The following is a 27,064-nucleotide window of genomic DNA, read 5'->3' as shown; positions in this document are numbered from 1 at the left end:
ATTGTTCAAAAATTTAAAGATTGTCCAGTTTTGATCATAAATGGCCAGGAGTCACTTGGAGTCGTTTCCTGGGTTTCTCATTAAATTTTGCCATTCAGTTTTCAGTTGATAAATATTCAAATCTATTTTAAGTCAAAATTTCTCCAAATATGGTTCAACTCTTTGAAAAACACCCATTTTAATGTTGCAACTGAGATTCTATCTTTTCTTCAGTCCATATTTTTCAGTCAAGTCCATAGGTTAACCATTCTTTGACAAGTATAATTTATCTCTTTATCTCTGGATTTATCATGAAATTATAAATGAGGAATTAGAGTGAATTAGTTTTGAAAACATTGAAAGATAAGTGTATTGAAAAATAGTTGACTTTTGTTAAGTAACATTAACTGATCGGTTAATTTCCTATTGGTATTGAGTGCAAAACACTTTCATACTATTTACAGTTTCTCTATTTACAGTTAATCAAGTTCATACAAACCTCATGATGTATTAGATAATTATTGATCTTAAAAATTTTAAGACTAATGATTCTTGCAGATTGTTATTAACTAATTCACTGAGGAGTGTTGTTCACTTGATACATATCATAATGATCTAGACAATTATAATACTTGTATCAAAGTTGATTGAAAATAACTAACAATTATGTACTTGATGTATTTCATAGGATTAATTGTGGATTGGTTTTCCTAATCTAAAAATACTGTGAGATCCAAGAAAGATAAGTGAATCTTTAATATTTGATATGCACTAGAAATACACTAAATATAGTTGAAAGATTAACTTTGATTATCGAGATAACTGAACAATCAATCAGGTCAAATATCGAAATAATAAAAATCGAGAAAAGGTTCAATAAAATAACATTTTCTTGGCTAAAACAGCGAAATTATGAAGAGACAATTGAAAGCATTTTCTGGTAAAGAAATGATTTTTATATTTAGGTAAAACATGTGATTAGTTTAAGGCACACAAACTAAACAAGCTAACAGCTTATGTGTTTAACCAGGTGTTTGTCGTTGTAAATTCATTCTCCGAATTTAACCTGAAACTATAATTAATCACTTATTTAGTTACCTTTTTATTTTTGAATTTTGTGCATATTTAACCTTTTACAAATGGAGAGTAAAGCTCAAGCTTCCGTTCACCAGGCTAGGAGACTGTTGAGGCAAGGTTATCCCACGAGCTTCTTTAAATGTCTACCTCAAGTAAGTTACCTTTTTATTTATTCATTTTTTTCATTGATTTGACCTTTTTTAATGTGCATTTACTGTCTAATTATAACTCCAATCGTTAGTGACACTTCCATTCATCCATTGGAACATGTTTGAACTCTATAGTTGAAGTAATTTTGATTCTGATTTTTCTTCTCTCCTATTTTCAATGTCTTAGGTTACCGCCTATGGTCAATGCATATCATCCAAGGAACTGACGGATATTAAACAAAATGACTGTGTTCAACAATTTAATCAACTGAAAAAGTGTTTCTCTCAACAATTGCATCAATTCAAAGCTGTTAAATAATTAATATGTCTATTAGTGATTAAGAAAAAAGATAGAATAAGAGCCACTCTAAATTTTCTAGTATCTCAACATATGATTGCTTTGTATTCACATTTCACCCATTCTCAGAAATAACCTTTCACCACCAATCTGTTTTGGAAATTAAACGAATTTTCACTCTCTAATTAATCATGATGGACTCATCTTCTGATGATGATGTGAATAATCTTTCTCATGATGACTCTGAAGAAGAGGAAACTAGTGCACCCTTTACTGACTACGAAAATCCAAATTATCGTAAATTGTATGCCACTCTTTCGGTTACTACCATGATGGGATCTAAAGTTGAATCGAATGCAGATAATGATACAGATGATGATGAAGAAGTCGAAGCTGATGAAACTACAAGGCTTACCAATGATGGTGAAAGTTTACCTGAAGGATGGGAAAAACATGAAGATGACAATGGTCCTTACTATTGGCATATACCTAGGTTTGTAATCCTTGCTAAATAACAGCTGTACAAAAGAGAGTTGTTTGCTAATTTTTAATCTCAATATTTATTTATTTTTGCAGTGGAACAATTCAAAGGCAAGTGCCTACTAAAACCCTTTCTAAACGAGATTCTATATTTTACTTTGATGATGATGGTTTGGACAAATTAAGGGAACAAGTTTGTAAAGAACATACTTTGGATGAAAATTTTCCTGGAGGTGATGATGTTTTCACTGTCCATTCTTTGGGTTGGATGGAATTTGATGAATCTTCTCTGACTCCAGAGCTTAGTTCTAAAGCTATCAAGCGATGTATTCTTGAACTTACAACCCAAACAGAAAATGCCGTTAGATGTTGGGGTAAAGAAGAGACCGCAAAGCTGACTTTAAAGATAGAAAATGGTTGTCTTAAATTACTTGATCCAATCAGTAGTAAAGTTCTGACTATACAACGGATTTCCAATATTAGAGTTTGGGGTGTTAATGATGTTGATGATTTTGCCTATGTTGCCCGAGATCCTGATAGTGAAAATAGTTTGGGTAAACCTTCAACTCCAACTAATCCTCATGACTCTCCAGTGGTACAGATTCTCAAATGTCATGTATTCCATTGTGAAAGCTTGGGAGAATCTGAAAGTTCAGCCCAAAAAATAGCTAATTTACTAAAAGAGGAAATGATACGAATCAAATCTCAACAAAATCTACCCAAAGATAATGATAAAGGTGAAGTAGGAGAAGAATGCCGAGACTTAGCCATTAGACCAAACCAATTATCAATTGAGGAATACACTGGTTCACCTATGGAATCACCTTATCTAGAATTTCCAACTCCAATTGAGGAACCAAGAAAAACTATTGTAGCTCGTTATTTAGGAAAAACACCGGTTCCAAAGCCTACAGGAGTTGATATTCTCAATGAAGCTATTGATAGAATTGTTTTTGATCTCGATAAAGCTTATCCAGATAGAAAGTCGGCAGCTTTTGGCGAAGAAAAAGAAGGCCGTGGAATAATTTCTCTGGTTCATATCTCACCATCAACTATTACCGTTGAATCAACTGTTGATGGTAAAATATTAGTTGAATGCCGTGTCCGTTATCTTTCATTCCTTGGTATAAGTAAAAATAATGTTGAAAATTGTGGTTTTATCCTGCAAGTTGACGATAATCTTTATGAAGTTCACTGTTTTGAGTGCGAACCCAGTTCTGGTGCATTGTGTAAAACCATTGAAGCTGCTTGTAAATTGAGATTTCAAAAATGCTTAGATGCCCATAAACAAAGATGCAGTCAAGCTATTTTCAGTGGAAATCAACCCAAAACAACTTCTCCAGTATCTTCATTCCGAATGAAACCTTCACAATCGATGGGTGCCATCAAAAACTCTTTAATAAATGCCTTTTCCAAACTGTTAACCAAAGGATAAAACCTAATCATCACAGCACATATTAGAAGCTGGATACCATTTTAAGGACTAGAACAAGATTGTCAAATATAGCCAAATAATCCATCGTTGTATCATCACCTATTCAGCTTGAAAAAATTATCATCCCAAGAACAACTTTCATGATTGACTATTAATTTTTACACTTACAATTTTAAAGTTGATTTCATTTTCTTAATTTAACCTAATTTGCCAAATCACTTTGTCTAACATGTATTTTCATTTATAATTAACTGTGTACTCTTTTTTAAGGCAACTTCAAAGTAACTGCTAAATCATCAACAATAACAGCAAGTCTATTGTTCCAATCATTGTTGTGTTTTCTAAGCTTAACAATATAAACGCTTATCTGTTAAAATTTAATTTATCCTACATGGATCAGTTATTAAAGATACAAAGACCCTTAATCATTGAAAATGACTTGAGTTTTCAAAGGATTACGACCAATTGGCAGTTGATTTCTTGTGATTACCAATTCGTGTCAATTCCGTTTTTTGTCGTATAATGTCTGAAGATCAACGAAGACGTCGACATAAAGATGATGATGAGACTCGCGAAAAGCTGAGAAGGAAATTATCTTTAAACAACAAATCAACTGATAACCAATGCACAATTTGTCTCAACAATATTCGTGATTTATCTTTTGCTGATTGCTGTCTTCATCCATTTTGCCGTTTCTGTATTATTGAATGGTCTAAGCGATCAAATCATTGTCCAGTTTGCCGAACAGTATTTGACAATATATTGACCAATGTTAAATCAGACTCTGAGTATGAAGCCATTCCAATTGAACCGCCACCATTGCCATTGAATACAATTCCATTGATCAATATTGTACGAGATATAATAGTTTCCCAGGATGGTCGAAGTACGCTTATAAGAACAAGAATCAGCAACGATGAAGGAGTCACTGAAATAACCGAAACCAGAGCTGCAAATGAAACAACACCAACATCAACTAATAATGAAGGGACAAGAGTTGAGCGCGGTAAGTCATGAATTGCTGTCTTTTTAGGTTCACGGTTATTTAACATTTACATTTATTACCTTATTACAGATCCTAACCAGCCGGTCACTAACCCAGCGATTCCTAATAACCAGTCAACTACCGAAATTGAAGAGATTGGCCGATTTATGGATGTACTTTTTCACACTTTATTGGCCCCAGAACCATATTCTGCCATTGCTTTAATTGAAGAACCTTCACAGCCACTTGCCCGGCCTAGAGCACAAGGGCCACGTCCATTTTTCCCTCCACCTATGATGATACCACTACCACGTCTTGGACCAAGGCCTTACTTTCCCCATGCCAAACGTGTACCAGGAGAGTTTAATTATCCGAAATTTGAGTGGCCAAAGTCAACAATTGATAACCGAAGAGGTAGAAGTGGAATTTACAGGTTTCCAACTCGAAGCAATCGTGGGTCAACCAATTCATCTACAGCACCAACCAGACCATCATCTCATATTGACTCTACTCCAAGTTCAGAGGACAACCAACAAAATAGTCAAAATCAAGAATCAAATAGCAAAGAGAGATCTCGAAGACGCCGGAAAAAACCTAATAAAGAGGAACCACCTAAAGATTAATCAATAGATCATCCATTTTAAAATTTTCATTTTCCCCCAATTTCTCAAAAATCATCTCTAATTAATTATTTATCCATTTTCAATATTTTTGTGGTTATATTTGAAAGATCAATGATAATCTTAATAATAATTCAGTGACTGGCATTTATTTATATCAAATACTCGGCAACTAAGTATTGTAATAGAGGGCAAAGAGGGCCAATCCTTGTTAAGGATTATATCAAGGGTTAATCATTGTAAATTATCGGGTTTATGTCTTAATTTTGATGACCAGCAAAGTGGTTTACTGTAATCAGTCATGATTTGTCAAGGTAACATAATTTTGACAATGTGAGGTGCATTATTATACTGAATGGGCGAATCTGGATCATGTCTTAGATTTCAACTTTAATGGCTACATTTAACAAGGTTGAAGAGAAATTTTTTGTCAAAATGAGTGTAAATTGTTGTTTTCACGGACTAATGGTTCCTATGTTAGAGTGACTATTGTCGCCCTTAGACACCCATTTTTTTTGTTTCTTAAACTGAAATGTAACTTGAAGAGAAACTCTTAAATTGTTCATTTTTTGATTGTCTTTCTTTTGACAGTCTCACAATTAATCTGGTTGTTTATCTGTATTCATGGAGATGTCAACAAGAAAATCTTAATCCTACAAGAAAAACTGTCAAACAACAATCACAACAGTAAACAAGACAACTTTCAGTGTTGTGATCTGATTTTTCAATTTTCATTTCACATCAACACCTAATTCTGTTTACCCGATTCTGCCAATTCTTAACAACTTTCAATGTTCCCAACTATTAAATACAGATCAAATGGTTAGTTGATTGTTACAAATGATAATCGATTGATGAAAGATTGGGAATGGAGAAGAACATTTTCTCACAATTATAGATGACTGATCTCTTGTTTATGGCAACTTGGATAGCAATTTGATTATTAATATAAATAAATGAATATAACAAGATTACAAGGTGAGAGCCAAAAAAACGAGGAAAAATAATTGAAACAGAAATTGAACAGTTAATGAATGAAACCAGATTAAGGGCAAAAAAGCATCAAAAAAGTGCAACAGAAATGATGAGAATGAGTAAGGTAGTGTTGATGATCGGTAGAGATGGTGAGCATCGGTAAGTTTCAATTGAAAAATTGAAGGTAACCTTGATTAACTGGAAGTGTAAAGAGTGAAGATGAATTCCGAAAAAAAACAGAGTTGAAAGAACAGGAAAACATGTTGTTCATGGTAAGGGTCAGATGAGATTCAAGTACAATCGGAACATGAAACTCATGGATAGAGATGATAAAGAGCTGGATAGAGAAGAGAGAGAAAAAAGGTTTCCTCTTCTTCTTCTCTGTCTTATAAGTCGAGGTCCACTGAGAATGGCCGTTCACTAACTTGACCTGGCTTAGGACCAGATATTACAAAACAAAACCAGTAACATTTTATTCTGGTTCAAGTAAGAGAAGCTTTTTTCTCTTTCTTTTTCATTCCCCTTTCTTCATTTCCCTATCTTTCTCTTTCTCTCTCATCCAATGAGTGACTAGCCATAAGATTGGCCCTGGCAAGGTAAAACCGTCTGCTTTTGCTGTTACCCATTGCTTGCTAATTGTTCAACTTTACCTTTTTTTGTGTCTTGCATTTTTTTCAGTTGACTTTATTGATTTCGTTTGTTTTTTTCCTGATGGTTCTTCATCATGACAATTTATAACTTCTAACAATCGACTGTGTTGATTGTGATTTGTATTAGTTGTGTGACAACAGTTGAAGGTACAAGAAAAGAGAGGAGATAAAAAGAGAAAAGAAAACAACTTTATTTTCTTTTTATTTAGCTTCTCACCAACATTCACCAACAACAAAACCTTCACCATCATTTTTACCTTCTCTACTTTTTTGTTTGTTTCTTACCTTTTATTGAATACTCAAATCATCATGGTTATTACAGATTCTCTCGTAATCTTATCTACATTCTGGTATTATTCAACTCATTACATTAATGTTATCAACTAGTGGACCCTTGATTAATCTTTATACAAGCTTGTAACAAACATATCTGGTTCCATCAACTATTCAAGTAATAAGCCGGTATCGTTTTGGTAACTCATTTCAACTTGTCCTGTTATTGGATCCTCATTTCAAGATTATAAATATTTTTCAACTTTTTTGGTGATTTAGTTTTCCTATTCTATCTCGGTGTCTACTATATCGTCTACTATGATTTTGAACAGATTATCTTCACCGGTGTCAACTTACCTTTTTTTGTTTGACTAATCTATTAGTGTTGTCTCAACTCATAACCCGGTTTTACCTTCTACTCGTCTTTTCTTAAGTTGGAAAAAATCACCATAAGTTATCAATGGAAAGAACTAAAAGAATTGCTGCTTTCATCACATTTTTCATTTGTATTATTGCCCTTGCTCTGTTGACTGGTTCCTTGGCTACCAATAAATGGATTACATCGAAGCCCGAAAGGATCAAGTTAAATAATGTACCAGATCATATTCGTAATCAAAGTGTACAAAATGATGAGAGAAAATTTAGAGGTGAAATCCATTTTGGATTGTTCCATGGAACTAAAATACTCAACTATGGTTTTGGAGACCGAACCAATACTATTTGGAGTGAGTTAATTTTAAACAATTTTACTTGTTAACATGTTTACCCCTAACTTGGTTACGTTCACTCATCGGTTAGATTGTCTATTTAATTGTGATTGATCGCAATTATTTCAATGTTTCCCCTATTCGTCAAAAACAAACCCAACTTGTGGCTATGCACGGGTAAACATTGATAGTTGAAAATAATTTTTATTGAAACTCATTCCATTAATTTCAAAATTATAATTATCTTCACCCAGTGACGGGCGTTATCCATTATAAGTAATGGCAGTGTCATAACGACTGCAAACAGATTAGTTCACAATCTGCAATTTTAAGGTCTTCCATTATTGTCCTGAAAATTTACAAAACCAACTTCCAGCAGCAGCAGGTAACAATCAACATTAAAAAATAATTAGACCAAAAGGAACAAAGAGAAAACTATTTCCATGACTTGAATTGTTTTTCATTTAGAACCCTCATTGAATAAAGAAAAGAACGTCCAGGTTAAACAATCTTAATAAGCTTCTTATTAATTAACTAATCTTTGTTTTATTTCCTCTCTTTACATGCAATGTTCACCATATTTACCTGGTCACAGTTAAAGAAGAGTTGATGAAAAATCCAAGTTTAATGCCTTTCGGATTGTGGTTATTTACAATTCTGTCCGTCGCTATCGCCATTTTATTTGGTATTGTGAGCTTAATATTTTCAATAATCAATACCGTTATAACGCCAATCGAAGTGATCACCGGACTTCGTGGCCTATTCCTTTGGAATGGTTTCGGCGGTAAGTTTAATAAGTTGCCTTCTCTTCCTCTCTTTAATATCAACATCAACTTTTCATCCTCCCTCCTTTATTTCTACCTTTATTGTCTTCCCACTTTACCAACTGAAAAATTCATCCCTTCATTCAGCTTCAAGTGACCTTAGCTAATGATTTCTCTCTTCATTTAACTTCATCCATTTTAATGATGATGTTTAACCAAATGAGTGACTGAATAATGTAAATGCATACCATACCATGTAGGATGTTATATCATTCCGGTTATCATTCCTATTCAAATCTGGTTGTTCACCAAAAGTAGCATCCATAAATCTCTTTCAATGAACTTTTTTTTATACAAATCAAATAATGAAACAATTTTTCCGCTCAGATAAAGCATTGAACTGAAGACAAAAAAAGAGTAAAATGTTTCAATACTTACAACTCATCACTTTATATTTAAAATTTTTAGTAAATTTTCCATTAATTGTTAACCAAGATGATAGGTTATTTAATATTCAACATTTTCATTTGAAAAGATCATGTCAATTCGATAACATTTCATGTTCAATTTCAGGCTCATCAAATATCTATCAATATTCAACATTTTAACACTATTGTTGAAGAATCATTAAATGTTGATAAATTTAGCAATTATCAACTGTTTGAAATGGATATGCAAAAACATTTCATTATCAAGATTACCATGAAATTGATGGAAATTAGAGAAAATGTTAAAGAAAAGCTAAGAGTCTAAATGATTCATCAATGCTTATAATCTATTCAGGTTTACATGATAAACTGAAATAATTTTTCTACTCAATTAGCATTGCATAAGCCAACAGATTTTCCATGTAAATTCATTCTCAATTCATTTGAATATCAAGGTTTGTTAAATTGATTCTTTAGATAACTGTTGATGGGTTGATGCATCCATTGAAATGAAAAAAAAGGAGTGATGAATGGCCATTTAACCGCATCAATTTTCCTTCTGTTGATATGAAAATATCATTTTTGAGATTCTTTTTTCATTGCAAAAGGTTGACTGCTACCTTTTTTGATAATAATAAAGGTTTTAGCAAAATTGTTGGCAAAAAAGCCTTGCAATAAAAAGGCATTTATATTTAGATTACAATGTTCAAAGGAGATGGATTTTGGTGTTCATCATGCAAGGCAAAACAAGTTTTCTATCTATTATGCTCATCTATCCATTTTTGCCCATTTGACAGGGTCAGTTTTGGTTTCATTTATGGTCTACTTGGTCCTACTCTAGACCAGAGACAAATTTTCTGTTCTCACCAAACTTGTACAAATCTGGTTACAATGGTTACCTAACTACTGACAACCTTGTTTATACCTTTTATCTCCTTACCTTGTTGGCTTATTTGTCGTGAGAATCGTTCATCTCTTTTAGCCTCACAGAGAAAGTATTTCATACATTTTTCAAGTTTAACAACAAAAAAGGTCTAAACCTTTCAGACTTATTTGGTAACCTTTCCAATCAATTATTATCAGCACGATATCTCTTTTCAAATATATTACATTCATCCATCATTTTGATTTTTTGTTGCTAAACTGTTGCTTTTTACCTTTGACCAGTTTCCCTGAAGCACCATTATTGACCTTTAAATATTTTCTCATCCCTTTGACCTTATTATGATTCCTATTTTTATCCAATATCCATTTCATTTGCGTTTCTTTTCCTCAAAAACATTGCTCTTCTCAAAGTAAACTCTCATTTTTTGCTATTAGGTTTAATTTAAATTGCAATTTCCTTTAAACAAAAATATGAAAAATCCATAAACTCAGCTGAATAAATAGAAAATTTTCTATTAGTTTCTGTGTAAATTATTGATGAGGAAGTCTGAATAATTTCATTCCGATCTTCCGGTTGTTGATTATAAAAAACAGCTTCTAACAAACTTCCTTTCTATTTTAATGAACCGCTGAAGAAATATTCAATTTTTTTTGCCTCTATTGGATATTATGTTTTAATATTGATTTTCAAGTTAATTTAAGAAACAATTTATCCAACTATTGATTCCACCATTTATTGTTTAGTGATTTTCGGACAGAAACATTGTGTCTTCATAATTGCGATCTTACAGTTGAAGTTGATTTGATCCTCAAATATTTTTCCCATTTGCGTGAATGAAAACAGACATCTGTTTTGACATAACAACTGACGCTGCCACGATTAGAGTCAATTAAGAATAAATTATTTGCTTGAAATTTGATTGTTCACTGTCAAATTGCCCTTAATCAGCTCAATTTCATTTACTGTGACCACCAGAAAAACCGCAACATTGAAAAAGGTCAAGCAATTTGATTACTTTTGATGCTTCTCATTTTCACTTGAATCCTGTGTGTTTTGACCTTATTCAAACTACCTTTAAAGTGTATTATTGTCCAATTATTTTGATAGAAGCTGTTGTTAATCAAGAAGGTCAATCAGTAAATGAGCGATGAGTATCAACTCAAATCAACACAATTACAAATGATCCTTTTTTTGTATTTCATTTCAATTTCATTTACTCAAACCTTTTGCTTACCTTTTTTTGCAGCAATCTGCATCAATAGAGATTTGGTTTTCTGTCATTTCTATTGAAATCGATTGTTGAATTTTTTCACCATTCATTTGAAAACTAGTTGATTATCAGTCAAACAAAATAAACGACGATATAAATCACGGTTGCGTGAATTGAACAAGTAATGCAACAAAAAAAACTGAGCAACACCAATGTCAATCGTTATTTTCAAATGCAGGTTATCAGTGTCTACATTGACACTCAACTAGTCTACTTTAATTGTTAACCATTAACTTGAGTGAAAAGATGAACGAAATAAAACAATAAATCAGCAGATTGAATTGAATTTCTTGGTAAAACCGATTCAAGTTTACCACTAAATCAACCTTCATCCAGAGTAGCAAAAAAAAGGTTAATTAACTGATTCTTTGAACACCATTCGTACCTTTTTTGATTGCTTTTGATCGCATTTCTTGCCAACCCAAAGTCACGCTTTTGTTAACAACTGAAAAAACATAAAATTTGTCACTTTCAATTTTCCAATATTTCATTCATCAACTGATTGTTGGAAAAGCCATTTGAATTTAAATCATTTCAAACCATTGAAAATTGATTATCAAATGAACTAACAAATTTCTCGCCTCTTTACCGATCTACAGATTTGACAATCAAAGTATTTAATTTTGTTTCAATTGATTGCTTCTCCATTCCTTAATTAAATTTTGCTCCTCAATGCAATTCTTAACAAGAAACTGATTTATTTCACCAGCCTTTCTAATTTGATTGCTGAACCTTTTTAGTTAATTGTTTCCTCAACCACATTGACAACACTTTGAAAACTCTTCTTTAGTAACCTTTGATTTTAACTTTGAAACTATGAATGGATTCTGTTGAGGCTATTTATACCAATTGTTGAATTGGCGTTGAAAAGGTTGTATTATGTTGGAATTTGAAAGTTTTAGTTAGTAATTGAAAATTCTGGTTAGTTTCTGGTGTTTATCAGATTGAACACAATCATGTATTCATGTTAAAAAGACGGTAAAAGATTATTTGATGAACACCTTTCACAAGTGAAAACAGTTTACTCAGTAATCACATTTTGATCATCATTAAAAGATCTCAAGATTTGAAACTCTTGATAAATTAACAGTAATACTTGTGATGCGTATTTTTATCTTGAAACTGTCTTGAATCTTGAGCCTTAATACTGAAAGTAAGTTCATTAACTTGATAACTTTACGATTAAATGTTAAACAACTTGACCAACTTTTGCATTAAAAGCCAGAAAATTGAAAACTTTTCTTAGAATGACATCAATCAATGGAAGCGCCAACTTGAGGCAATTTCATGATTTATTGATTGCATTACAATTATTGAGGTGTTGATGTTGATCAACCACCAATTTGTCCAACAATGTTTCAATAAGGTTTTGTAATTTAATAATTTTCACAGTTCGCTGTGGTTTTCAACATTTTAATTGTTACTTCTCTCACAATATTCAATAATCTTTACCCTGTAATTAGATTTTCAAGTGTTTCCTCAATCATTGAAACAACTGACATAAATTTAACTCCTTTTTGTAGCTTTTAAAGTGATTTGCCAAAAACTTTTGTAATAATTATCATAATTATCAGTTTTTACTCTGTTGATTCCAATTGTAAAAAAATTCCTGTTGAAAGGGTTTGTTAATCAGCAAGCTTGACAGCTGTTCATCTCAACTTGCTTTTCATCATTGAGTATTTAACTTGTTAAAGTTGGTTATAAACATGAGCATCAAACCAGCATTTTCAAGTAGATACTGAAATTAAAATTTAAATTGCATTAGCTGCTCTTCAATTCAATTAGCAATACAATCAAATAAACAGTTTAACAGTTGAAATTGTTCTTACCAGAAGAAAACTTTCGGAATCTAATTTATAAATTCCGCCTGTACTGAACCCGATTCTAGTCAAATTGAGTCGTTCACAAGTCATCAATAGCTGTAATTATAAGAAAGTAAAGTTATAAGTTCAATGGATGCTGATGATATCGACCATTACCTTGAGTTTGTATTTAAATTGACATCGAATTCGCCTTGCAATTCGATAGTTGAGTGCTCTACATGATAAGATCTTCGTGGAAAGAAAATAAATTAATGTAGATCATTTGCAATTTACGATGCAATTACAATTAGTAATCTTTTGATGGCAATTTTTAACTTACCATGTTAGCAGAAAGAGCTCCTACTGTATTGAGTGTAACAATGGAGGTCATATTCATGCATCCAACTGCTAGAATCACATAATCAGTAAGGTTACTTCCAGTTCCTATGAAAATGCTGACAAACAGGGCAAAGTTGCCTGTACAAGAGACGACAAATATTCCATATCCAGTAACCATTCCCATTTCAACTACGTGTTGATGGACCAAATTGTAGATGCGATTTTGTTGAGTCAAATATTTACTTATTTGCGCTTCTGAACAGCCCTGATCAAGTATTGATTCACCATAGGAATAAAGCGATTTCAGTGAGTGAATGACAAAAACAACGATCAGTGTGTTATGAATAAATGACCAGACTGTTGCATATGCACCATAAATAAAAACGATTGCTGTAATTAACGTCCACAAACCAGTAATAATTGCATTAAATAAACTTTCTTGGTTAACTGGATTGGTCAAGTAGATCAATAATAACCAAACTGGAATGGCAATGCTAACTGCGGGTGAATCAATTTTGTAGAATTGACCAAATAAATAGATGAATTTTCGTATCTGAGTACAATCATGTTGACTCAACATGAGCTCGTCATATTCAAATTGCGTTTCTCGTAGCTTGTGGTAAACCCTCAATATTTTGTATCTATTTAACCTTTCCTTTTCAAAGCCAACGTGCTTTACACCAGATGAAAGCAAAAATATCATGGTTAAAAGCATGTTTTGAATATCATGACCAGGCAAACCAAAAAATATGTCACCCAATAGTATTCCAATGAACTTGTTGGAAATGAAAGTAGTGAGAAATGTCTTCAAAGTGATTACCAATCCAACCAAAGCTAATATCCAATTGACAAATATTTTCCTTCTAGTTACTGAACTTTTCTGTTGATAACCACGAAGTGTACATAACCAACGATTACCCGAGTCCTCCAACTCGTCGAGTAGTTCAACCGCTAGTTTTACTTTTGATTTACGCGTTAACCACAATTCAATTGACTTGAAACCAAATGACTTACAAAGGCTATTTGAATCCCTGTCTAGATTGTCTGACTCCATATCCAAATAGGACATCAAAAACAAACGCATTGAACAACAATTGCATGAAAATTTAAATAACATTTCCCTGAAATTCATCATTTATTGGCAAATGTCTAAAAAATATAAAGATATCGAATAGATCTCGAGATAAACTTGAATGATTGATTAACTCGGAAGAGCAATAAATTGATTTATTTTGCTAAACATTGAAATATTGAAAACATAAATCTTGCCTTATGATGTAAATACTAGCACAATGTAGCTGCTTCTTTACAAAAATCAATTGACATAATTTTAAAATCGATGTCTTATTACAATGTTGAACAAATAATCCTTGATCAAGTCTGGCTGATAAAGTTTACTGAACACATTCGTCGATTTAATATCCAATGTAATTGTACTTGTAATTGTTCATTTTAAATCAATATGAATGTAATTTGTAATCGTAAAAGCTTTGCTGCAATTTAACAGAAACTTGAAGACAATTAAAGTCTTACAATGAAACTGTTTTTCTACCATTATTAATAATTCATAATTCAATTTAGCCTTTAAATTTGCCAAATTGATCTGATAATTTGTTGAAAAAAAAGTACAAAAATATTACCAATTCTGATTATTTTCACATTTTCTCATTACTCTTCAATCATTGTTGAATTTATTAAGGATTGTCTTGATTATCATGATTAACACTATTATCGTTATTATTGTACTTTTATAAATACACTAATAATAAATCCTAACCAAACCTATCGTTGAATCTATCACAACCTTACCTTATTTTGTTGATTGTTTGCCAAACCTTCCCTTTATCCATCCATCTCTATGTTATTTAATTGTCCAATCAATCTGAATGAACCATATCAATTATACTCAACAATCTTGGAGAGGTTCAATTGTTGATTAAGCTTGTACAAATTTTCAGTTCTAATGTAATCCAATTCAGCAATTTTCCCGAATCAACCGTTATTTCAGTTTAAACATTTTCTCAATCTTTTTTTCCTAAATTTCTGTTTTAATTGTTGTCAAGTTATCAACCTTATGAATATGGACTTGTAAATTTGAATATTTTTATGTTGGTTCATAAGTCAACTTGTGTTGGAAGGTTGTTAACCTGAAATGTTATTTACTTGTAACTTAATTAATCAAGAGTCCCTTTTTTTCAGGATAACCCATTAATTATTTATACAATAGCACTAGATTAACAAGTTAACTTCTCATTAATCACCTATTAACGTATCTTAATTTAATCATTTATTCTGAAAATTTTGTCCGCTCTTTCCATTGTTTCAAATCGTTATTTTTGACTCTTCGTTAACAATGAATCTAATTAAAAGCAAATATGCATATTCTCATAGATGATTCCATTAATTATGCAAATAATTCTCATATTGAATTGTTGATTTTCACCTTATTAATAGTTGATTGTTTTGTGCTCAAGTTGTCAATTTAATCAGATCAAGTAATGTTCAAGTCAACTGGTTTTCATTGATTTTACATTTACAAATGTAAATGTCCTTTGCTGTCAGTCTTTTGAAGTTTGATTGTTTCATCTTTAAGTTGTCGTCTTTAATATTTGATGAGCTTGTGCTAATGCTGATATGAATTAGTAATTTGTCAATTGAGTTGAAAGCTCCAGAAAATGGTTAATTAACAGTGAATACTGATAAGGTTTGGATAATCAAATTGAGTTAAAATGGTTTAAAAAAAAGATGATCAAAACTTGACGCTGATTGAGAAGCAATCGCGCTTGAAGTGTTTGATACCTCTGCATAGTTGATTTATTATGATCACCATTCAATTTTATCAATCAAGCAAGGCTCAGTTAATCGTTGAATAGATGAAAAGTGCAAAAGACTAAGAGTTTAATATAATCAGTTAGATTGATTGGTCAAGTGGTCATCGCCTGATTGTTTTGACTGAATCAAAAATCTCATTTGATGAGATGCCAGGGATTAGGAAACGGGAAACAATTGCTTTAATCTTATTCTGATTATGGTTAAGTGACAATAGTTGATGTTGATCTGATGCTAAATCTATTGGAAATTTTGTATTTGATATCAAAAATCTAATCTTATTCTCTTTTTTCCCTTTAGTTCTTTTTTCCGGTTCTGCATGTTTAAGCTGGTTCCTTCAATTCAAAAACAAATTGAGTCGAAATGTTCTTACCCAGGAAGAGATAAACGATGGTTGGAGCTCTGAGAATCGATCAAAATTGGGTTACAGTTATTATCTGGTTCTCTGTGCCATGGGATTATTTTTCCTCAACAAGTTTATCGTTTTTATCGCAGTAAAAAGGCCGCTTTTCCGTGGTAAAACCAGACTATCGAATGACAAGAACCCTGAAGGAGTCATTATGCTTTATTGAAATTACCCGTCAAAATGAATATTTGGATGGAAACAGAATCTGAATGGAGCAAAATACAAAATTAAATAACCACTAAATCCAAATGGACTGATTCCAATGGATTAACGTGTTAATAAGATTACTTTAATACATTTATTCAAGCTTTAAATACCAATTGAATTGGTACCAATAGTTGAAGGAAATGAATCTCATTTGAATAATTGATTGAAATTAATCGTTATTCTCTTAATTCTACAATTTTTGGACAATTCCATTTACCCTAAAGATTGGACCATTTTTTACTCAAGAAGGATCATCATTTATCATTTCATCGATTAATTGTTATTTCCAAATTGATATTTCAATCAATAGGGAAATGCAAGAATCTCATCAGTCTCTTTCATACACAATTGACTTCATTTTCATCGTTTCGCACCAATTTAGTTGCCAAATTTTTTCGTAAATCATGTTGTTTATCATGACTTTTCAGCTGTAATCAAAATGTAATTAATTTTTCTTTACGATCATGAAAATAAAAAGGCTTAAACTCACTGCTAAGCCATAATTATCTTCAAGAAAATCAATTTAGTCAATTACAATGTTTACCTGATCAATAATTAACTTTATGATTCTGTATTGAATGAATCAAATCTATAAAAATGAGTAAATTTTACAAAGTTATTCTCGATTCATTTTGATACTTTATTTAAATAAAGACGAATTAAACTTGAATCTCTTTGAAATTTGTAAACCATTTTTGTTTCAATTTGAAATGAAAACAAAAAATTGAACTAAAGAGACAATTAAGCAAATCAATTTGCCAATCAACTACAGTTTCTTTTGTTGAATAAATATAATTATAATAATAATAGTAAAAAGATTGAGGTTTTGTTTGGAAAAAAAATTGCAAAGGTTTTGTAAATAATCAGAATTGTAGGTTGACTACAAAATTTTCAAAAAGGGATTTTGTTTGGATATTAATTTTTGATTTTCTGGAAAACATCATCGATTGGAAGCTTTTTTCATCTCATTGAAGTTAAGAAAATTATGGTTTCTCTGGTTTCTCTCATTGTTTGCATAAATGCTACTTTATCATGATCACATTGCACTGAAATTCCAATGAAAAATGAATCCAATCGTTAACATGGAAGATGGCTTTTGGCTTTTAGTCCTTGTCCACTTTAATTCCTGTTCATTTGATTCGTTGCAACAGCCAACAAGTAAATAAGTTAAAGAAAGATTCCTTTCTGTGCGTAAATCCTTTCTCGAGAATATCTTTCAATGGTAATTAATAATATAATTAATGGTAATGAATAAGTATCAATGGAAAGTGTATTTTTAAAGGTTGATAGGAAAGTTTTGGTTTGGCTCTGTAAAAGTTCATTTTTGATATGAAAAAGGAAATCTATTTCATCTAAGATTAGGAAGAAACTGAGCTGGAAGATGAAAGGAATCGGAAATTTTCTTCTTTGTTCCAACGAGTAAAAAGAAATTAAGATTTTGTAATTAGTGAGCAACAATGATGATGAAGTTGATGGAATGAGGAAAAAACAATCGAATAGATGGTTACAATTGATGTATTTTTGATTTTGTGTATTGAGATGGAATTTCGTTGAGTTTTTTTAATGAACATTGAATTTTGATCTTCATCCTTTACATAGTCCAAATGAATCCGAAAGGCTTAAATGACGGCCATTTCAAAAGGTGATAGTAAATGTAATAAATAGTTGCTATTAAACCAGATCACCAGAAGTAAATGCACGTAGAGATCATAATGAAACATCTGCTTAATTTTAATGATTACTCTTAGGCTTTACCAATCTTGTGCTGATTAACACTGAGTGCACTTATTGCAGTGGTTAATGATCGAAGATGGCGTTTATTGATTATCCCACAATTTATAAGATCATCTTCTCTCAATGACATCATATCCCAGAGACTTTTGAAACCATTATCTAAAAGTTTAGTCTCATACATTGGTAACCCTAAAGATAAAAGCCAATTATGTATATTCTCATAATTTGCCAAATCAGTTCCAGGTACGTTACATGAATCTGCTAAAAAATCATTAGGAATCTGTAAGAAAGGGCAAAAAAGAAGAGATTAGTTTCAAATTATTGAATAAAATGATTGACGCCGTTGTAATTGATTATGAATAGGCATCAATTTTAAAAGAAAAAATTAGAAAAAATATTTTCTTTTTCTATTGATGGATAATAATAAAATTAATAGACAAAAGTACGTACTCCTTGTCTTCCTGCTTTGTTTAAAAGTGAACATAGTCTAATGTAATCCAATGTTTCCGCAATATCATAAATATCCGTTTCAAGTTCTTCCGCATAGCGTTGAACCAGAGCAGGGGGTATACCGCAGAAACCAGACTAAATAAAGATAAAAAAGAAGGTTATTAGATTAGTTATAGTCAATCAAAATTATTAATGTAATTGATTGAAAATTGATCAACAGAAAAATGACGAAGAGCGTGAAAATGGTTTAAAAATGGTTTACACTTTTCTGTAGCCATCAATAGCAATCGTAAACTTACAGCATCTGAATAGGGTTCAGTGGTTAGATCAATAGTTTCTTCAGTCAACATGTTTGATAGAGTATCTAAAAGAGCTGTCGATAAAGGTCTAGAGGTAACACCTAAACGACGATCTTCAAATGATATAGTTGAAATGGCTTTACGATCAGATGGGTTGAGCAATTTTTTTAATCTTTTCTTGGTAAAATGTCCACCATGGACATTTGTTTCTTCCAGATTGGCATTCTCATTGTACTTGAGGTCAAAAACGCTTTTTGAACTTGATAACATTTTGTTTGATGAAATATCACCATAATGAGAGGTTCGAGTTTCATAGCCATGTTCAAGTTTTTTAACCAAAGCATTTGTATCCAGCGATTTACGATGGTCAAATGAACTAAATCTACATTTTGAATAAAGATCATCGTCCAAAATATCATTACCCGATGCAGCTCGTTTAATATTATCACTCGTCTCGGAGGAACGACGATCTCTCTTCTTACGTAGTCGTAAGGCACTACTAGGGTTACCATCATTAGAAGGGACTGCAATGGTTGTAGCATAATTTTTAACCTCTTTTAATGGTCCTGATGAAGTGTTACATTTAACGCTTTCATCAAAATTATTTGGCTCTTGACTAGATGAGGATTGCTTTTCTTTTCCATTGGAAGATGTATTTAAAACAAAGGACAACGTTTTCTGGAAACTCTCAAAGGCTGGAGTTGTTGGTGCTGATTGTGCCATGGGTCGATCAGCATCTACCGACATGGAAGCCAAATTGGTTTCCAATCTGTTGATTTCAATTGCTTTAGATTGTGTCTGGTTATCGGGTATAGAGTGAGCAAGTTTACGAACAATTGATGCAATGGAAAGGATTGTTTGCTGATGATCAGGACAAGTAATTCCAACTATTTCAAGTATAGATGGATCTGTTATGTTCATCAGTGAACCAAGCGAAGAGAATCCTTTTTCTCGCAATTTAGTCAGATAATCATATCCATCCAAACCAATCAGTTTAAATAATCCTTTTAAGCTATTATCAAGATAAATGTTAACAGATGAAAGTAAATTGCGAATAATGTCTTCATAATGATTGGATAAAAATGCAGATGATGAGCTAAAATTGTTGATTGTGGTCGTTGAAGATGCAGATGATCCAGTGGTGAGGGAAACACCTTCAGAGACGTCAAGAGTATTATTAACATTTGAACCTTTATCTCCTTCAATAGCACCGTTTGAAGAGGTTAACGTCGTGGAAGAGGCCGAACAGAATGAAGAATATGTGGGTCGCATTCCATTGCTCAAACTTGAGATTTCCTCGACATTGATGAACTTAAAATGTCCAATCTTTCCATTGGCCATTCCAATCCAGGTTCCACTGTCATTTTTGGCAATGATATTAACCAAATCACCTTTCTAAGGGTAAGAAGAATGGGGAAAAATATAAATTATTATGTTTAGTTAATCTCAGATGACTCAGAATGGTTAAAGGATAAAAAGAGAAAGAAAAGATGAGATTGAAAAGATTAGAATCGTAAGCTAAATCTGGATTAAAGATGAGTTTATTGGGAATTTAATTACTAATGGAACAACTTTTTCCCTTTCAAAACTCAACTCTCCTAATTTATGCAATTCAAACCTGCAGGGTAATCAATTTATAGCAAAAATTAGGCTATCGATTGAATAAATTAAACAATTTTCAATGAATGAAAAAGATTAATTGTTGTTAAACTATGTTTCTATTGGGAAAAGAAGATGGATAAAGAAGAGAGTGAAATAGAATCTCTTTCAGGTCATATTTATCTACTCAGAGGAGAAGGTAGGAAAATGAACTTTTACTTTTTTGTCCGCTCAACGTTGAATGTTGTTATTGTGATAGAAATGAAATCTTGAATGCCGCTAAATTAAGCCTCAACTATACCTAAATAGCTACACAAGTAAAAAGTAAACAAACTGGAAAACATGTTTTTCTTTAAAAATGAAAATAAAAACAGGAAAAGCAAGAAGAGTGAGATTCGGAGAAAAGGAAACCATGATAATAATAGCAACTTACCTTGAAAACAAGAGCATCCTTATCATAAGGACAGGGAGTACAATCAGCGAGAGCAATACCTTGTCCGATGAATGGTCCTTTGAAAACGGAATATTCATTGGAGAAATCGTTTACGGTGCAAATTGAGCTTCGATTGCTATCAGTTGAAAAGGAACTTGTTTTGACACCTGAAAAGGTAAAGATGAAGCAAAAATGAAAAAGCAAAAGGTATTAGAATAAACGGGAAAAGATTAAAGATTCATCAAAAGTTGATTGTTGTAGTTGAATCTAAAATTGGTGTAAACTGATTAGATTCAATGATAATAATAATAGTAAATATAATAAGCAAAAGAAAAGGCATTTCAAAATGATGAGAATAGGCAAGAAAAAGGTGAGATTATAGCTGAATTGATGGATGATTCAGATAAAGATTTTGATGATGGGTGAAAAGGTAAAAGTGAAAAAATGATTACTGATTGTCTATTCCTAGTAAATGTTACAATAAGTGTTTCAACAAATGAAATTGAAATCTTATTCTGGAAAGATTATAATTTAGAGTTGATAGTTATTTTAAAATGAAAAAGGATTCACAATTAGATTTATAATTAGCAAGAAAATATGAGCTTCGTTAATGATGAAAGTTAACCAATGATTAAATAACAAGGGATAATTGTGATTCTTGTTTTGATTGGAAATGAATGTTGTTGATTGAAATGGAAAACAATTTAAACGTTTGAGGTTGTTTACCTTTCCTTTAGAAATCAATTTTATCAATCAAAATATGATGCTTAATGAGCGCTTATTACAGGTTAACTGGGCTTTGCAAATTTTTTGAGGAACCAAATGCACTTTAAACAGTGAGGTTTTGTTTACCTTTTTTTGCTCAATTTTATCTCATTTGCTGATCATCTTCTTATCTTCTTGAAACCGTAGAGGGAGAAGCGTTGGCGGCAGAAGCTTCAATCAATCTTGCAAGAAAATCTGACCTGAGTTTTCAACGCAAATCAAACTTGATTACCAATTATAAAAGGCAAGTTTTGGTAAAGATAAAAATGAATATCTGAGTTGTCATATAAGAAGGGAAAAAAGATGAGATGAGAAGCTAATGTAAAGTATTGAGAAGAGAAAAGGACAGGAAATGGTCAACATTTCCGCATCAAAATTGAATACATTCATCGTGGGTTTCATTGAAAGGGTTGGGTCATGGAAATTGGTAAAATAATTTGAAATCTTTTCTCTCGAAATTAGCTATTCTTGAAACAAGAGCAAGGTTAGAGGTTAATGGAGCTAAATGTAAATTTACAATCGAGTAGAGTTGAAATTTCATGCAATCAAGACGGAAGATGAATGAATTTGATGAAAATACAAGTCACTTTTTTGCGTGTCTTCAACGTTTACTTTTACTCATAATTTCATCTCAATCATCTACTCATTTAGAGATGGAAAAAAAGAGATGAAATTAAAATTCATTTATCACATGAATATTTAAGTTTAGTGCAAAAAAAAGTGAAACACTTTTCATCAATGAGATGCTTTGATTTGACAAATTCATAAATTTGGAGGAGGAGGAGGGAAATGAGATGAAACATTTTGAATCATTAGTAAAATGAGAGCAAAGGATTATCAATCAAGACGTTGTGCCTTTAAGAAATGTAACAAAAAATTGAGCATTCTGGGTTGATATTTTTCTTCTTTATATATTCATCTAATAATATTTAAGACGTTAATATTATTTAGAAAAATGAGAGAAAAAAATAAATTTTGTTTCACTAATGACAATCTTTTAACAGCTATTCATCCAATCCGTCAATCTTGTTTTTCAACTTGATTTGTATTAGCTTCTTGGATACTATTTCAGTAATCATCTCAGCTTTTAAATTTGTAATATTTAGGTCCGCCAAGATTGGGTTTACATTAAGTTACAACAAATTTAACAACATAAACAAAGCTTATAACAATCAACTTTAAAACCGAATCAACAACAAAAACAAAAAATTCAACAGCAATCAGACAACTTGCTGGCCGTTTGATCCCATTGATGGACCCAGTTCATCTTTCGTTTGAAACAGTAACACTAATAATCATGACAAGTGTATGATATTAATGAAAACAAATCATAATAATGATTATAATAAATAATAGTAATCATAATTAATTACTAATGAAAGGGAAAAAAGAACAAGAAAGGAACGATAATTTGTACCTGAATCACCCAGACGCCCATCATTATCATTTAAAGTATCAATTACTCGATGGAAGATGATTTACAAGAAATATTTAAAACATCTTTACTTCATTATTCCCTTAACCTTAAAGTTTAAATCTGACCAAAAGGGATATCAGGGAAAAAAAAGAAACTGATAACCCAATTCATGTTCAAGGTTTCTCTGTCTGAGCTTTGAAATGCCTCTTTTTTGGTGAAATTTCATCAAATTTTAAATTTTTCATCATCTATTTTTTATACCAATTCATCAACTGTCACCTTCGATTTGTGATTTTTTTGCTTCAAATTTCTAACATTAGCTATAAAATATTCATGATCATTTCCACGATAAACATTTTATAGCTAAACTATTCATTTTACTCGATTCAGAGGCTGGATTTTGTTTAGAAAAGGCAACAATCTTTAAAAATATTGTTGGTCTATTGTGAACTTACTGGAACCACAGCCTGATTCACTGGTTGGAAGACTTTCGTCGGAAGCATAACGCCTCAGTCTTGAAACTGTTGTTGACTGTAATGTTTCACAAGTTAAAGTTGATCTAGAATCAGATTCACAATTGGCTTTTAAATTGCTTGATGTTCGGGCTGAAGGAAGAACGGATTTACATGTGGTGGATGATGAACGTTTATCACTTGATTCCAAAGAGTTTGTATTGAATGATGAAAACCGCCTTTTTACATCTCTGTAAAGATCTTTGGTCTTTGAAACTAAATTTTCGGAATTGATGTAGTCATGTCCTCTAGAACCATGGCGAATTTGACTTTGAGATCTCTGATGTTGGAATTGGAAAATTTTTGCACAAGAAAAAAGAGAGTACAATGAGATTAGGGTTGATATGAAATGGAGAAAAATAAGAGAATCGAATTGGTACTTACGGCAAACCGACGTATTTTGTTTATTACTGTATTTGACTTGGCACGTTTCTCAGTATGCCTTTCATTGGCACCATTGGGTGAGGATGCAGTGGAAGATGATGAGGAACAATTGTTTAACAAAGATTCATAGTCATTTGAACAACCTGAGAAATGGTAGTCAGATATGGCTGCTGAACTCATGTTTAAAGGGTAAACAATATGCGAAGCAAAGATTATTGGTAAATGAAGCCTGCGGGGATAATTTTTCCGTTTTTAAACAGCTTAAGGAAGACGTTCGATTGATAAGCAGATACCAGACAGGATCAGATGGTTGACAAATGGAGAATATGGCAAAAATATTGGTTTAAAATCAGATATGGAATCCAAAGTCGCAATATCTCGGATACTTGATGGTTGACCTGTGTTGACAAAATAGTCAACACAATATAACGTTAACCATGTCAGTATTGATTTTGGTCACTTTAGTCAATTCCCCAGGTAATAGTTTGATTTGATAGAAGGTTGAAGCTAAAGCTGAAATTAACAATCGATTCCTGGAGCTTCACAGTGATAAACATTTACACATAACCAAAGGAATAATTAGTATTACATATTGTAAAAAGCTATCCATCAATGGAAACAAAATTTGTATAAATCTTTAGTCCAATTAATCCATCATAAACCAGGTTTGGAACGGTTGACAATAAGTGAAATTGCTTCAAGTAGATGATTTGTTTCAAATAAATTTTTGGGTATTCTTGAAAACAGAACACATTTCAGAAGAGACAAATGGTTTCAACTCATGTAAATAAATCCAATGGATGACAATTTTACAGAAACAAAAGAAATTCGTTAAACCATTAACATGACGACTATGGAGAAAAGGAGAAAATTTATCTTCGATGGAGAACAGGAAAACTGGTTCAATAGTTGAAAACAGAGAAAATTTGATAAGTAAACAAGTGCTGTTGTTGTTGTTGTTAAAGTTGGACAGATGAGTGGAAGAATTGGTTAAATGAAGATATGGATCGGTCAATGATGTAAAATAAGATGATGTTAATGATGATTGTAAGAATTAACACTCCAACAAGAATAAAAAAAATGTAATGAAGAAGGATAAAAAGTAAAAACAAGTCAACTCGATTTTGATTGCCAGTTCTATTGAACCATTATACAAGCCCGATGTGTCTTCATAAGCCGAGCAGGAGCAGGAGCAAACCAGAAGAAGAGGAAGCTGATCAGGCTGAAGATGAGGATGATGGTGATGGTGAAGATGACGATGATCAGGATGATGATAATGGAAAGAGGAATGATTTTTACGATGAAGATGAAGTAGGAGGAGGAGGAGGAGGTGGGAAAAATGCTAAAGAGAGTGGTTCAAGTGAATGGTAACAGTCAACACTAAAGATAGAAAGAGAAATGAGAAAGAAATGAGTAAACAGAGCAACTGAGCAGGTTTACCCAAAAAGAGAGGGAAATTTGATTTTCTTAAACAGTCAATGATACAGATTATGATTATTCATTGATTTAATGGATTAGGCTTTGCACACCTTCATTAATTCAACCTGCGTCAGCATCATTTTTCAAAATCCAGTCTAAACTATTGAAAATTTGAGCTTAAATTTGACTTCAGGCAGATATTACAAATAATACATGAATCAATTAATTATTTTGTTTTTTTCCTTTTCTCCTAAATTTCAATCAATGATATTTATACTCTTATTTATTTTCCAATTTCACCATTAATTGTAAATTTAGTAGGTTAATAATCATCATTCCCAATGATTAGAAATGCTTCAGTCAAATTACTCTAAATCTCTAAATTCATTTCAAATCCATTTTACATTCACTTTACATTCAAGGTAAGCCAAATTTTCGTCTTTTATGTATTCTGTCGATCAGTTTTTTTCTGGTCACTTTTTTAATTATCATTAATATGTACAATTTGAATCGTAATCAGACAACATTAAACTGTAATTGATAGCCTTGATACCAGAAATTAGTGATTATCAAAAAGGTCAAATCATCATTGAGATCATAAGCATCATTTTAGGATCTTTTCAATTGACCTTTTCGGTGTTATTTTGACTCGACTTTTCATGTAACTTTCACTCGGCTTTAATCCATGAATCCTGAGACTGTTTGATGACAACAATTCAATTCTTACTCTCATCCGAATTGGAATACAGATAATATTCATTGAAATTTACTTACCTCAATAATAAACTGATAATGTTTCCACTTCACCTCGACTTTTCAAGTGATTCAGTTAAAGGTGTACAACACTAATTACTATTATCGGTCGACAAGTTTTCTGTTGAATAATTGAAAGGCTGAAATAATACAACAGCTAATGAGTTGATTCTTAATAACAGGGAAAAATGGAAAGATCAAGTTGATTAACAAATAGTGAACAATTAAATTGCTTTTTTTGACAAAATAACATTCAATATGTGATTATTGTACAGTTGAATAGGAAGGTGAGAGTTTTATGAAACATTTACTTTCTCTGTTTCCAATTGGTTTTTAAAAGGTTTGTTGGTAATAAACTTGTCCAAATTGGGACAATTATAAGTACACCGGATTTGCACAATTAAAGTTGATTGTTTGGTTAACTTTACAGATTAGTATTTAACTGATCCGTTGAAATGTTGATGGGAAACCAACAAAAAAAAGGTGAAATTTTAACAAACACTTATTAATATTAATATTTGTAAATACATAAAGTCTGGCTAAAGTTTAATGTGAAAGTGAAATATTCATTGTTTATTGTGACTTGTGCTTGTTATAATTGAGTGTCAATTGGGTTGATAATGATGATCAGTTGATGTTTAATATCAGATCAAATCATTGTCAACTCTATTGGTCTCAAGCTTTTTACAAGCAACCCTTGATTGACTTGAAAACACAATGTTTAAGTGAACAATCAAGTG

At 31.7% G+C, this 27,064-nt stretch overlaps 5 protein-coding genes across 5 annotated transcripts; 4 read left to right on the top strand and 1 right to left on the bottom strand.

Annotated features, from left to right (window-relative positions):
* Window positions 1–986: 986 nt before the first annotated feature.
* LOC149094048 (uncharacterized) lies at window positions 987–1,688 on the top strand. Its single transcript, XM_089268502.1, has 2 exons — window positions 987–1,208; window positions 1,393–1,688. The coding sequence occupies exons 1-2, from the start codon at window positions 1,119–1,121 to the stop codon at window positions 1,522–1,524; spliced, it is 222 nt and encodes a 73-aa protein (XP_089124628.1). The 5' UTR covers window positions 987–1,118; the 3' UTR covers window positions 1,525–1,688.
* Window positions 1,689–1,694: 6 nt separating this feature from the next.
* LOC107366733 (protein Fe65 homolog) lies at window positions 1,695–3,870 on the top strand. Its single transcript, XM_015934360.3, has 2 exons — window positions 1,695–1,996; window positions 2,080–3,870. The coding sequence occupies exons 1-2, from the start codon at window positions 1,695–1,697 to the stop codon at window positions 3,416–3,418; spliced, it is 1,641 nt and encodes a 546-aa protein (XP_015789846.1). The 3' UTR covers window positions 3,419–3,870.
* Window positions 3,847–5,170, top strand: LOC107366735 (uncharacterized). The gene is made up of 2 exons (XM_015934363.3): window positions 3,847–4,424; window positions 4,494–5,170. Exons 1-2 carry the CDS (start codon window positions 3,941–3,943, stop codon window positions 5,024–5,026), a joined length of 1,017 nt encoding a protein of 338 aa, XP_015789849.1. The 5' UTR covers window positions 3,847–3,940; the 3' UTR covers window positions 5,027–5,170.
* Window positions 5,171–6,624: 1,454 nt separating this feature from the next.
* Window positions 6,625–17,229, top strand: LOC107366768 (clarin-2). The gene is made up of 3 exons (XM_015934402.3): window positions 6,625–7,646; window positions 8,224–8,412; window positions 16,247–17,229. Exons 1-3 carry the CDS (start codon window positions 7,382–7,384, stop codon window positions 16,516–16,518), a joined length of 726 nt encoding a protein of 241 aa, XP_015789888.1. The 5' UTR covers window positions 6,625–7,381; the 3' UTR covers window positions 16,519–17,229.
* Window positions 17,179–26,873, bottom strand: LOC107366767 (uncharacterized). The gene is made up of 7 exons (XM_015934401.2): window positions 26,346–26,873; window positions 24,153–25,532; window positions 23,712–24,048; window positions 21,075–21,241; window positions 19,043–20,437; window positions 18,744–18,878; window positions 17,179–18,573 (listed from the first exon to the last, which is right to left on the bottom strand). The coding sequence occupies exons 2-7, from the start codon at window positions 24,330–24,332 to the stop codon at window positions 18,304–18,306; spliced, it is 2,484 nt and encodes an 827-aa protein (XP_015789887.1). The 5' UTR covers window positions 24,333–25,532; window positions 26,346–26,873; the 3' UTR covers window positions 17,179–18,303.
* Between the last annotated feature and the right edge of the window lie 191 nt (window positions 26,874–27,064).

Source organism: Tetranychus urticae, chromosome 2 (genome assembly GCF_039701765.1).
Source record: "Tetranychus urticae isolate SD_2017Ah chromosome 2, NJAU_TeUrti_SD_1.0, whole genome shotgun sequence".
Classification (NCBI taxonomy): domain Eukaryota; kingdom Metazoa; phylum Arthropoda; class Arachnida; order Trombidiformes; family Tetranychidae; genus Tetranychus; species Tetranychus urticae.
Note: the sequence above shows the minus strand (reverse complement) of the source record. Positions and strands in the feature narration are given on the sequence as shown.